The 14491-nt window shown below is 47.5% G+C and overlaps 1 protein-coding gene across 3 annotated transcripts in view; it reads right to left on the bottom strand.

Annotated features, from left to right (window-relative positions):
- Csmd2 (CUB and Sushi multiple domains 2) overlaps positions 1–14491 on the bottom strand; it is a 569250-nt gene that overhangs the window by 353829 nt on the left and 200930 nt on the right. For all 3 annotated transcript variants that reach the window (XM_087548710.1, XM_087548711.1, NM_001446899.1), the window contains 1 exon segment: positions 2746–2940. In XM_087548710.1, coding sequence (XP_087404836.1) covers positions 2746–2940 — 195 coding nt within the window.

Genomic DNA, 14491 nt, shown 5'->3' with positions numbered 1-14491 from the left:
CCAGGTAATTTCCATCTCTGCCACTGAGAATAAACCGCACTGATGGAGGCAGGTGAGAGTGGCTTGGCCCCCGGGCTAGTCTTTCAAGGGGAAAGCTTTGTCTGAGAGGAAATTCAAACTTGAAGCAGAAGAGCTACCCACCTCGGCTGCCAATGGCCCTCCCGCACAAGCATCTGTGTGTTCTGCTTCTGTGGGATTTGAAGGTGAGGATTCAGGGACGAAAGATTGCTTTGCTGCAGGATATTTGATCACACTGTGAAACCCAAGATTGTGAACTGGAAAAATCTTGTCGTGGTGTGGCTCAGCCCTAGCACACACACCTTTAATCCAGGAGCTAAATGACGTCAGCCCCAGGTCAAGGGGCGGAGCAAGGAACCAGCTGACAGGGAGTGAGCACAAGTAAACAGAAAGGAGGGATACTGGGGAGAAGGATATTTAAGGCATGGAAAAGGAGAAAGGATCTCTTCCTCCTGTGACATTGGTGCAGTAAAAGGCCAGCTGTGTCTTTTCTCTGCCTCTCAGAGGTAGCGGGCATTCGCCACAGCGTCTGGCTCCTGAGTCATCACTGGTCAAATTGAATGAATGGGATTTTTGCTTTAAAAATAACATTGACCAGTAGTGCAAAAGGCCATTGGGAAGTCAGGCAGTCTAAGGGCCAGAACAATTCCCATCGACTGGGGCAATATCCGTGGGGACAGTGTGTAGGGCCAGCCAACACTGAAGAAGCTGTGAGGTCAGGATGGGTAACAGGCCTTGGCAGGACTTTCAGGAGCTAGGGTGGGGGTGGGAGTGGGGTGGCCAATAATGGCCATGGTAGCTGTGGGTTTTTTTGTTTTTTGTTTTTTGTTTTTTGCCAGTTTGACATAAGCTAGAGTTACCTGGACAATGCCTTCATGAGATTGGCTAATGTATACAAGTCTGTAAGGCATTTTCTTGATAGATGATTGATGTGGCAGGGGCACTGGGGTAGCTTGCTGTCACCCAATGCCACCCCTGGGCAGGTTGTCCTAGGTGGTATAAGAAAGCAGGCAGCCCAAGTAAGCCATGGAGGGAAAGCCAGTAAGCAGCATTCTTCCACGGGCCCTGCTTCATGTGTGGCGTGAGTTTCTGCCCTGCCTTTCTCTGGTGATGAGCTAGAACTGTGAGTCAAACAACTTTCTTCTCCAAGTTGCTTTTGGTAATGATGTTTTTATCATAGCAACAAGAAGCAAGCTAAGAGAGTAGTTCTTTAGAGGAACTAAAACTCTCCTACAGGCAGAATAATGCCAACTCAGGTATATAATTTAATCTAGGAATAGATGTAGCATGCAAAGGGAAGACGATGATGATGATGAGACAGCATGACAATGGATTTTGATTGACACCTTGATGAGCTTTGGAGTCCCCTAGGAGACACACCTCTGGACATGTCTCTGAGGACATTTCTAGAGAAGTTTAATCAAGCAGGGAAAACATTTTCCTGAATGTGAACAGTAGCATCCCACTGCGTGGGGTTCTGGACTGAATAAAAAAGTTAGGAGACCAGCATCCATCCATCCATCCCTCTCTCTCTCTCTCTCTCTCTCTCTCTCTCTTCTCTCTCTCTCTCTCTCTCTCTCTCTCTCTCTCTCTCTCTCTCTCTCTGTTTCTCTCATTTTCTTTCTGTATTTACACTGCAGGCACAATGAGCCACCTCATGCTCCGGCCAGCATGGCTTCCTTGACACACGATACATTGTATTCCCCTTAGACTGCTAGTCAAAATAAGCCTTTCTTACATAATTTGCTTTTGTCAGATATTTTGTTAACAGCAATGAACACAATGATAATGTAACGCTCTCTTAGTTAAGGTTTTTTACTGCTGTGAACAAACACCATGACCAAAGCAACTCATAAGGCCAACATTTCACTGGGGCTGGATTACAGGTTCAGAGGTTCAGTCCGTTATCATCAAGGCAGGAGCATGGCAGCGTCTAGGCAGGCATGGTGCAGGAGGCGCTGAGAGTTCTATATCTTCATCTGAAGGCTGCTAGGAGAAAACTGGCTCCCACGTGGTTAGAAGGAAGGTCTCATTGCCCATCCCCACAGTGACTCACTTCCTCCAACAAGGCCACATCTACTTCAACAAGACCACACCTCCCGATAGTGCTAAGCCCCAGGGCCAAGAATATTCAAACCACCACAAATGCACACACACTAATTTGTTTGGTTCCCTCCTCTTTTCTTTTCCTGGATTTTCTAAGCTCTTAAAAAGAAGATTATGTATCTATTACCAAATAGGAATGAGTGACACTTATTTGGCTATGATCAGTGGGGAGGGACAATAAAGAACAGTCGTGTGACCAATGTCTTGGCTTGCTTGGAACTGGGAGAAAAGTTGAATTTATAGGTGAAAAAGGAAAAATGCCAGCACAGGGCTAGTGGGAATCTTCTGAGAGAGTACTCCATGGTTCTAACAGGACAGAAGCAGGCACTTCTGGGATGGGGCCAGTGAGCAGGGCACAAAGTTGGACTCAATTTCTTAATATGAGAGTAACTTGAGGAGTATATATCCGAGGCCTAGGAAGCCAGGTGGGTCTGGGGACCGTAGGGGAAGCATCTGGGGACCCAAGGACCTTCAGTGTTCCTAGATTTGAGATTCCCATGAAAGAGAATCCAAGTCTCACTTTTCAAAGGGTGAAACTTTGCCCATAGACAGATCCCACTAGAGGTGTGGGCCTCCTTCCCAGCTGCCACCAGGCCCTACCAGGCCCTCTTAGGCACTTACCTCTGCAGGAAGGCAGAGGAAAATCCCACGTGGCACTGTTCTCGGAGCTGGCATGGCAGGTGAGCACCGCGTGGCCTTCCAGGAAGAAGCCGGGGTTGCAGCTGTAGCGGACCTTGTCGCCCAGGTTGAAGGTGGAGCCTTGCTGGATACCATTCGGCAGCCTCCCTGGGTTCCCACAAGTGTGACTCGGGAGAACTGTGAAGAGAGGGGGGATGTAGCTGGTGAGCTGGGCTTGAGCCTCCACATCCTAGGTCTTGGGCCAGGCCACCTGCCTAGCCCTCATTTCTTCTCTGAATGAAACTGGCCACTATTGACCGGCTCTCTTTCTCAGCGACCAATTACCAAAGGTTATGTGCCAGAGGTCAGAGGTTGAGGATTTTAATGGAACATCCAGGCAGTCTGCTTGATCATATGCAGCCCTGACTTAGTTCCATCCATCCTCGTTACTAGAAAAGGGAATCCCCATACCCCCCCCCCCGCCATGGGGTACACTAACCTCTTGGTCATGGCCGCCTTGATTAAAACATGCACACAAGAGTCATAGAGTACATTCCGCACTTGCTCATTGGTCTTTAAACCCAATGTCCTTTCTTTTGTGACCGCCACCCTAACAGCATCTGTGGTAGAGCAGGTGCAGGGAGTTGAAGGGGAAGCTGGGCTAAGCAGAGAGGAAGGGAGACAAACATAAATGCCGGGGTTCTCATCAGGGCAGCCTGTGTAAAGTGGGGGTTGGGAGCTGGGAACAGGCTGTACAGTATGTAACCAAAGCCCAAGCAATCAGAGCCCTGGCGTGTGTACTGTCATTACCCGGAGCAAATGGTCTCGGTGAGAGTGCAAGAGCATCGTGACCTGTCAGCCTTGGAGGGAGGATACAGCACTTGTGTGCCCACGTGTCTCCCGTCTCCCGTCTCCCGTTCCCTGTTCCCTCTTGTCCTAGCTTCCTCTCTCATGGTCAGAAAATGCCCGCCCTCTACAGGCTACCCTTCCCACCACTGCCAGAGAGCACCACAGAGCACTGGCTGGAAATATCAGCCCCACAGGATCTCGACTGCATTCTTCTCCTTGAGTCTTCAGCCTCCCCCTGCCCCTTGCCAGCAATAGTTTATGAAGCCAATTCTGAGAAGCCCGTAGCAGAACAATGGGGAGAACGCAGGCTCCAGAACCTCCCTGGAGCCGAGACAAAGTCTCTTAGCTGCTCCGTCACTCGCTGTGTAAACGGAGATCACAGTAGCGCCTTCCTGGTAACTATTTGAACGAGCTCGGGTTCTCAAGGGGCTTGTGACAAAGACTGGCACGCACATGAGCACAAAGTAAGTGAATCAAACATTCAGTCCCCGGGGAGGTATGAGCGCCATTAAAGATAACCTACACCTGGGACAGGAGATGGACCAGGTCGGGAGGGGGCTCAGGGGTGACTTCCTAAAAAGGTCACACCTATGCAGAACTCTGAGATGAGCAAGAATTACCGAGGTCAAAGATGTTGCAGAGAGGTGGGACAAATGCGCTAAGGTTCTAGAAAGAGAACGTATGGCTCAGGGGCCTTGAAGTGGGCAACTAAAAGGAAAACAAACTGCTGGCTGCATCCCCTGGCCTCCCTAAAGCCTTTAGGGCATCTTCTTCCTGCCCATGTTGCTCTTGATGCCTGTTTTCTAGACCCTCTCCGCCAGACCCAAGACGGCTTTCTCCAACTTACCCTCCTCTTAACCCCTCATTTCCTCCTTCTTTGCAAGGACACAGCTTTATGAAGAGGGAAATGGCAGGTTTTGGAACCGTTCTAGTCAGGGTCTGAGGGCAGGGGCTCTCCCTGTCTCCTGCATGACTTAGAGTCACATAAGGCTTTTGAGCCTCATTTTCCTCAGCAGTGATTGTCGGGGTGGGAGAAGGGTGTGTGATACTGATAAAAGCTACCCGGACCACATTTTCTTCCTATTGGTTTTCGGGATCAGGATGGCAATGGGTGGGGTTCGCTCACATGTGGACCCTGGAGACTAGCAAAGTGCCTGGTACTTAAAGGGGCACAATGGTGGACGAATGAGTTATTTAAGCCATCTACGCATGTATTCATTCATTGTTGCAACATTTATTGTGGCCTACTGTGCTTGCGTTTGGAGTATGGTTATCTAGGTAGACTAGGTCTCCATTCTCGGGCGGAGGCTTGCTTTGGAATAATTTTAAGGACCCAAGAGTTCTTCCTACTTTATTCTCTACCCTCGCTTGACAGGTCAGATGAGCCAGGTGCAAGAATATGCTTCTGCTACTCCATTAGTCGGTCCTGGCTACCATTTCTCATGAGCCTCTGCTACAGCCCTTCATTTCCCATGTTCAGCTCTTACTGGCTCACTGATTGTTTCCCACAATCCTTGCTGGTAGCTCACTGGGTGTTTCCCATAATCCTTTGTTGCTGACTCAGTTTTCCCATGATTCCTCACTGACCCTTTTTTGTTTGTTTGTTTGTTTGTTTCCTATGGTCCTCCAGGTGGGCACAGTTATATTTCTCATGACCCTCTACTGCTGATTCTCTGAACATATCCCAGAATGCCCTGCTTCTGGCTCAGCTGTATTTCATATGAGCACCCCCACATTGCTGGTTCACTGAGTATTTCCTATGATCCCTTACTGCCTGTTCGCCCAACTTTTCCCAAGATGCCCTGCTTTTGGCTCATTTGCATTTCCCATCATCCCCTACTCCTAATTCACCCAGTCTTTCTCACAGGTTAGTGCTGCTGGCTTACAACACAGGCAATATGGTGTGTGTGAGTGGGTACTGGAAGTGGAGGGAGCCAGGTAAACATTTAGAGAAGAAAGCAAGCTAAGGTGAGGGGAGGCAACCGACGGGAAACCGGCTGAGAACTGGTGTAGAACTAACGTTTCATTTTCCGCAACAAGACGCAAAGACCCAATTTAATTAAATTACTAATGTCAAATTTTTAATGAACCTGCTTCTGCTTTGGGCTTTCTTCCTTTGAAATTAATGACTGGAACGTCACTATAAATAAAAGTTGATTCTCTTTAAAAAGAAGTCACTCTCAAATGCTTACCGTTCCTTACTTAATGAGCTGTTCATAATCAGACCACTCTGAAATGGGTCTCAACTGGGACCCAGCCGTAATGAGTGGGGCCCACTCCTGACATTACCTTTTAAAATCCCAATCTCTGGTCCAAAGAGGTCACACAGTGAAGGAAGAGTGAGCTGTCTTGGGGCTCAGCGAGTTCTGGGTTCGCATCCAACATCTACACTCTACACTCTATCATTGTCATTAGCGGATAGTTAAAAAGGCCAGAAGGTCACAGAAGAAAGCCTTGCTGGGGTAGGTGTGGGGTTGGGGTGCGAATTAACTTTTCTTCCTTCCTCCCATTTTTCCTGGCTGCTGGCAACCTCTGAAGTTCTTAGTAGGTAGAGGCGTCCCTCTAGTCCCTGCTCATCTGAGGTCCTCCTGCTACATCTCTGTGTCTTACACTGGGCAGGATACACTCCTGTGACCTCGACATAAAGTCATCTTCTGCAAAGACCATTTCTAAAGGTCACATTTGACAGGTACTGGGGACTAGGTCTTCGAAAGATTGTAGGAGATAATTCAACACATAGTAGGGCTGCTGTGGAAGTTAAAATTTTATTTCTAATACCTACTGAGAACTTCGGGGCCTGCGTAAAAAATTTACTTAATGTAGCAAAGGAACCTGCAGGGCTCGCTTGTTGTCCTCACTTCACAGGTGACAGTGCTGATGCAGAGAGTGGAAGCAGCTTGCTTGGCCAAGGACAGGCAGCTAGCAGTGGAAGAACCTGGTTTCGAACCCAGGTCTTCCTGGCTCTGTTGAGTGATCGGATATCTCCACATGAGTTCCCTTTCTCCTGAATCCTCCAGGGATGGGGACGTCTTTAGAAGTTAGAGGTGACCACTTGAGAACCCTCATTTAATACTCTAATTTTTTTAAAAAAATTATTATAAACATCCTCCACATTTGTCACTAAATAATGTCACGGGTAATAATGTCTAAAGTCTTTTTTTGTTGTGTGTTTAATGAAGGTCTTTGGATAGGCTCACATTATAGATGCACCACAAAGAAGTCTTTCTAAGGCGTGCGCGCGCGCGCGCGCGCGCACACACACACACACACACACGTTCTTAGGTTTTTGTTTTTGTTTATTTTTTCCTTTGTTATTGTTGCTGTGCTCCCCCTGAATATTTTCGGCATAGCAAGTTGTTCTTGCTCTCCTGTCTGTAAAACCTCCCTTTGATTGCTTACGAAATCACGAGTGGGCTATTTACACCCAACATGGCCCAGGACGGTATTATTAAAGCTGTGCTTGGCATTGAACTGTTCTGTTGTAGATTAGCAGTGGGGAATTTTGCCCTCTAACAAAGCCCGGCTCTTGCCAATCAACAGAATATTCTCTGTGATTATATGACAACGGCTGTCCTCGGTGGTTGGAATTCAGCTAGAACTACTTCATGCCAGGTTTTATTTTTAATTTGAGACTTGGGCTCCCATCATATAATGAAGAATTTCTTATACTATCCACAGCACCCTCTATATGTCTTGATGCCTCAGCTACCATCAAGTAACTAGACCAGTCTCATGGCCACGTGACTGCCTTAAAGTGGCAGGAAAGCTGGGAAAGATATGGGGCATAGAAGTTGGTCTTCCCATAGCTACCAGTGTGTGAAGAGAGGTGGCTGTGGCTGCAGTGAGTTTGCATCTGGCCAGGGAGGGCCCGGGGCTGGGGTGATGGGATGGAAGAGATCTGATTCTGATGCCAGGCCCTTCTGCTTTACCCATGATGCTCAGCACCTTTACAACTTCTACCGTTTTAGCTGTTGGGCTTGTAAATGTTACTCACTGCATACTTACCCATGTCTGCTCTATAAGACACATTTAAAATACATCACCATATATATAAAATGTGTGTGTGTGTGTGTGTGTGTGTGTGTGTGTGTGTGATTTTCTTCTTTCTTTCCTCCCCTTTCTATTTCTTTTGCATTTTTTTTTGAGGCAGAGTCTGATGTAGCCCAAGCTGGCTTCAAATTCACTATGACAACAAGGATGGCCTTAATTCCTGATCTCCTCTGCTGTACCTCCAAAGTGCTAGAATTACAGGTGTGCACTGACATTCCCAAAACTAATATATTTTCACATATAATTTAATATGCCTATGTAAACTTAACATCAAGGATGAGATATCATCTGCTAGATCGTTAATTTGACAGTCGTGGATTTATGCTGCTACCGTACTCCAAAGCACACCCCATGAAAATGGCAATTGGAGGCCTTTGTTGTTGTTGTTGTTCTCGACTGGTCTAATTTCATAGAATAATTCTCGGTGGGTAATAATTCTAATAAAACTTTAATAACCAGCCTGGTGAGATCACACACTCCTCCCACCCACCTAAGGACAGAGCCCTTGTGGGAGATACACATGGTTGTCAGGGAAGATAGGGTGCTGAGTCAAGGCCAAATGTGCAAGGCAGGTCAAAAAGCAAGGGGCAAGGTTGTGCCTGCCAGTGCCTGGGCCCTGAACCCACATCCCTCACACTTCCACTGGGCTGTTCCTGTGTTGACTATTCCACATGAAGGCCCAACCTGCGGGACTCACATTGTCCCCTCAGGAAAAGCAAGTGTGACAATCAGGCCCATGGACCTGCAGCTTGATCTTGTTAAATACACCAAGACAAGAGGTGCCAAAGACCCCACAAGTCAGCGGTCCTCTCCTGTCCAGCTCCCCCTGACACTTGTCAGACATGAGTCCTCCACCTCGAGCCTGCTGCTATGACTCAGGCTGGCGATCTCTGCCATTCTTGGCACTGGGGTCAGAGGTTTCAGAATCTCCCAAAGCCTGATGCCAGCACCAGATCCCGCCGACGCTCTTGAACTGTAACTTCAATTCCAGGAAGTAGCAAGAGGAGGCCGAGATTGGCAGCAAGCTATGACAACCCACTTCCTTTCATTTTCTAGTCAGCCTGGCTTGCAGGAATCTCTAGTCTCAGGCCTGTTGCAGACCTACGCCCTTTCCTTCTCAAAGGAGCTGCCTGGCCTCTCCTCTGCTACACCCTATTTTCTGAACATCACAGCAGGCCCACCGTTCCTTCCTTGGGTGAAGATTTACCATCCCCCCCCCGGATCTGTGGGACTAACTCTCCCCACGATCAGGCCCCCTGCTTCTGATGCATTGCCCCTTTCAGTGCTAAAGAGAGTAGCATAGAACCCCACCGAGGTGCACCACCAAAAGCAGCCTCTCGGACCTCCCACTTGTTAGAGAATAATTAATGGTTTGGCAGATTAACAAGGAATAAAGGGAAAGAGGTGAAAGGATTCTGTGAAGACCTTTCTTTGCACTGAGGCTAAATCCAAGCTGGAGTTCCATCTGCGATCTGACCCCTGTTGGCCCTTCTGCCTTCCTCCTGCACCTCCAACTTGTCCCCACCGTCATTACTATTCTGAAGCACAGGTACCCACCTCACCCCAACTCCAACTCTTCTCTCCAACTCTCCATCTAGCAAACACACTCATCCATCAAAAGGCCAGTTAAGGACCACTTTCTCTGTGAAACGCCAATTGCCACCCTTGGTGTCTGTGACAGCTCATCCTGATCTGTCGATGTTCCTATATCTAGAATCAACTAAAATCCAAGCTGATCAACAAATCCATGAGGGGTTATTTTTATTGGATCATTTGAGGTGAAAAGACACAGCCTAAATCTGCCCACATAAATGCCATGAAAGAGGGAAGCCTTATGGGTTGTTTCACTTGTTTGTTTGCATGCTGGCCCTCATTCTTGTTGATAAATTCATCTAGTCTGTTGCTGAGGCTTCCCTGCACTGGGATTAGAATCTACGTCTCCAGGATTCTAACATGGCCCAGACACCAGGAGTTCTTTAGGAATCCCTTAGGGATCTAGCACCAGATCGAGGCTGCCGGTAGAGCAAGTGGAGTAGACAGAAGAAGCTCCTTATTTGTGGCCTTTTGAAAGAGAGACATCAATCATTGGACTATACAGACCACAGTCTGTAAACCATCTGAATAAACACCCTTATGATCTCTCTCTCTCTCTCTCTCTCTCTCTCTCTCTCTCTCTCTCTCTCTCTATCCATCCATCCATCCATGTATCCATGTATGTATGTATGTGTGTATGTATGTATGTATGTATGTATGTATCCATCCATGTATCCATCCATGTATGTATGTATGTATGTATGTATGTATGTATGTATCCATCTTTCCATCCATCCATCCATGTATCCATCCATGTATGTATGTATGTATGTATGTATGTATGTATGTATGTGTCTGTCGATCTATCTATCTATCTATCTATCTATCTATCTAGCCATCTATGTGTCTGTCTTTGTATCTATCAATCTAGACTTATACATATACACAATTTTCATTCTATCAGTTCTATTTCTTTAGAGAGTCCCAGTTAATACAATGTCTTACCATAAAGCTCCTCAACAACAGATCTTGATAGGATAGAGAATACTGTCCCATGGCCATTGGTGATTGTTTTCCACAATCATTGAACTCCTTGTCCAGGCTCCCCGTCATTTAATTCTCTTAGATGTACATATGTCCACACTGTAAGCTTAAGGTGGACGTTTGTGGAGTTACATTGGGCTTTGATCTCATGCCACTTGCTGCATCATTCATTCCCATTCATTCATTCATGTACCCTGTAGGAGAGCCTGCCAGTGAGCCTTCTTTACATGACTATTTCCATCTCTGGACTGTCTGAGTGTCAGTGTTCTCTATACAGCTAGTGTACGCCTTACTGCCTGGCAGGGAAAGCATGTATTGAGTGAGTTAAATAAAAACAATGGAATAGGGGTTGGGGACTTAGCTCAGTGGTAGAGCGCTTGCCTAGCAAGCGCAAGGCCCTGGGTTCGGTCCCCAGCTCCGAAAAAAAGAAAAGTAAAAAAAAAACAAAAACAAAAAACAATGAAATATACACATTCTATAAGTGAAGAACCATGTCATTTCTATGCATGTGTGCACATGTGTGCAAGGTACCTACATATATTGACATGTGTACATATATGTGTGCATACATATCTATGCAATAAACTAGTACTGATAGAAAGGCAGACTTCTTTTGTAAAGGGCCAGCTAATAACTATGTACTGTGATGGCTCAGTTTCCTGTGGTGTGAAAGCAGCCATTGGCACTGCAGTCAAGCCTGATTTATCAGAATAGGTAGGGGGGGCCCATAGGCTGTGGACATCTGTGCCTGAAAGACTAATACTCAGCCTGTGCCTGATCTGCGGTGTCTGACCTGCATCACCACTGCTGCTTCTCAGCATGGGCTCAGGAGCCCCTTTTACCAAATGCAGCAGCATATCTAGAGCGCTAAAGGAGAGGGAGGAATCTCGAGAGCCGCCACCTATTGGATTGTTTAATAGACCCTGGGTGCTGCTCAGAGCTTCATCTGGACACGTACGTGTATATGCATGCATGGATACATGTATGTATGTATGTATGTATATATGTATGTATCTCTGTCTGTGAGAGTATTATGTGTGTGAAAGAGTGTATGTAAAGGTGATTGTGTATGTATGAAAGAGTGTGTGTGCATGTGTGTAAGTGTATGTACCCATGTGTGTGTGTGTGTGTGTGTGTGTGTGTGTGTGTGTGTGTGTGTGTGTGTGTGCGTGTGGTAGGCTAGAGGCACACATGCCATGAGGCACATGCCTCGGCAACTCCAACAGTCAGTTTTCTTCTTCTGCTATGTAGGTTCCAGGGAATGACCTCAAGCCGGCAGGCTTGGCGACCAGCCCCTTTACCTGCTGTGCCACCTTACCAGCCCTCATCTGGATACAAGTCTCACGTAGACAGACACACCACACCTGTCCTCTTCCCACAGGTGAAGAGACTGAGGGACAGAGGGGGAGGGACAGTAGAGCCCAAGGCCACGCTGCAGATCAGGACCTGGGTTGGGCTTAAAACGGAAGCAGGCTGGTCTCTGTGCTGAAGCCACTGGCATACACTGAGTCCTCCTGAGACTCAAGCTACTGTCCCTCACCTGCTGCTCTCTTTGGTCCCATCCCTAGGCTAACGGATACTACAGAGGCATCTCTCTCCTGAGCATCTCTCTCATGAGGCCGTAGAAGGCTTCAGAACAGAATGCCCCCATGCTTTCTCACCCTTGGCCTCCAATTCATCACCTCTAATTCTCTAGGGACAGCACCACCACGAGAACATCCCAGGTTCCAGAACCTAGCTGCCCAATGGAACAAGGGACAACCAGGGACATTTGAATTTCAGATAGACATCAATGAGATTTTAGCATAAATAAAACCCTTGCAGTATTTGGGCTATGTACATGTTGAGCACAATTTGGCCTTTGTAAGGCAAAATGGGGCGTCTTATCTTTTAACCCATCTGGCAAATGTGGCCAGAGGGGTCTGGCTTCCTAGATATCAAAGACTTTGACCTGGAGAAGAGCTGGGGCAGTTTCAGTGGGGGCATGAGGAAGATTCAGGTGGGCAAAGAAGAGGGTACCATGGGACTGGAAAAGCAGATGGTGTGGGCCAGTGGAGGGTTACGTAAGGAAGGTTTCCAGGGAGCCACCTCTTCCTCTGAACTTTTATGACCCAACTTTCCGTCACCCCACATCCTAATCCCGGAGACCATTAAGTCTGTTTAGGCATAAAACTCACAAAGAAGGAGGCTACATGGGGACACGTTGCAAAATAATGCTGACTGCATAGCCCAGTAGCCACATGGGTACTTTGGGTCTAGTTGCAGGATGAAAATGTGATGGCTAGGATTGACTGTCAGTCAGCCTGACAGGCTCTAGAATTATCTGTGCACATCTGCAAGGAACCTAGGGCAGGAAGACTCACCCTGAACATGGGTAATTCCATTCATGGGCTCAGGTCCCAGAGTGAATAAAACGGGGAACTGGGTAAAACACCAGCATCCATTACTCTATGCTTCTTGACCAGACATAATGTAGCCAGCCACTGTGCCTTCTGCCATGACAGACCCTTTCTTCCTTGATGCTTCTCCAGGTATTTGGTCACAGGGATGATAATTGTAACTAATATTGTAACTCAGACGTCTTTCCCAAAGAGTTTATGGGGCCTGTATGGCTCAGTGGTAGAACGTACTTGAGTAGTGTGAACAAGGCCCTGGCTCCAATCCCAGGACCAAACACACACCACAGGCAAAGCATATACAGCAGTGGTTGAAGGGGGAAAATCCCAATTGGGAAACACACAGCATGTTAGAAAACTTGGGAATAGACCATAGAGACTTCCTCCTATTCAGGAAAGCAGTGCCTGCTACATGTCTGTGACCTTGGGTCAGGCCTCTTTAGCTTGGCTTGATCTAGAATCTTCTTTTTGGCTCTCAGTATCACCTGCCACCCTTTGCTCTGTTCTCTGGGTGCTTGTAGGAGGTGCTGGATCAGGGAGAAGGTCCACAGAGTTCCTGTCTGTCAGTCAGCAGAACACTATCAACACTAAAGCAACAGTAGCCATGCTCTTTCAGCTCGCTGCTGGATGTTCCAGGTTAAAATATATCCTCTCTCCTCTTCGTCCCAATCCTACACCTTTCTTTTTCCTTGTTTTGTTTTGTTTCTTACTTTGCTATTGCTGTTGACATAAGATGACTATGTAGCCAAGGCTAGCCTTTAATGACTGATCCACCTGCCTCAGCTTCCCAAGGATTGGCATTGCTGACATGTGCTTTCATGCCAGGGCTAGCATCCAATTTCTTTTTTCTTTTTTTATAAATACGGTCTGTTCTGAAGCATGCAAATCAATACATTTCTAGGAATAAGCTTTACTCCTCCCAGCTTACCCTGTTCTTAATTTTTGGTGATAGCCCAAGTCTTGCTAAAGAGGTAAACTTATCACTTTTGGTTAACAACAGTATATGATGCAGAAGAAGGACAAACGACTGAGTTCTAGCTTTCATTTGTCACCTTATAGCCAGGCTTTGCTTTGGATTTAGGGACAGCTGTAAGTAGCCCTCACCCTACCCACCTGCCAATAGAATAGCCTCACTTGCAGACCAGCCCCGAACTCACCCTAGCAAAGGAATCAGAAGAGGCTCTGGATCCAGCCAGCAGGAGAGCGGTCCTGCCTCAAGCTTGAGACTCATAGCCTCCCGCAAAACTGTCCACTCAGTAGGGCATCCTATCCTAGGCAGAGCCACATGACTAGGCTGGCTTCCTCCTTCACCCCTCAGGTGGGAGGTGTCCCTGCTTTGGGGCAGACTCTACATACCCCCTTTCCCAGAATGGGGTCCTGGTCTCACGGTTCCCCAAGGGCAACAGGGGAAGTGGTGTTTAAACCTAACAGGGATCCGGTGTCCATGGAGATGGTCTCCTCAGCAAGCCCCAGCCACCCTGTCCTCCACCTTGGCTCCCTGTCTGGGGCCATGAAACACCATCTCTCACTTAAAGTCAGTGGCTGACCTTGCACGGAAGCAAACTTCGCCCCTGGGTGCAGGAAGAGAAACAAAGTTTCTAAATAGCTTCAGCCACCTTTTCCTGTACCTCCTTCCCAGGACAAGGGTAGTAGCTCTGCTTACAAATTGGTGCACCTGGCCCCCCATAGGCGTTCTGCAAACTTCCGTTCTTTTTTTCCCACTTCATTCTACCCATCGCTCACTGGCCACATCTGTGGGCTAACCTGACCCTGAATACTTCTCCTCTAAAGCACATGTGAACACAGAGTTGGGGGATTCTCCCCATGTGGGAGACAAGGTCAGAAGGCTGTGCCTTCCCGTCTCACATGCCCGGGGC

Source organism: Rattus norvegicus, chromosome 5, assembly GCF_021556685.1.
Source record: "Rattus norvegicus strain SHRSP/BbbUtx chromosome 5, alternate assembly SHRSP_T2T, whole genome shotgun sequence".
NCBI classification, from domain to species: Eukaryota; Metazoa; Chordata; class Mammalia; order Rodentia; family Muridae; genus Rattus; species Rattus norvegicus.
This window is presented reverse-complemented; position numbering and strand designations above follow the sequence as displayed.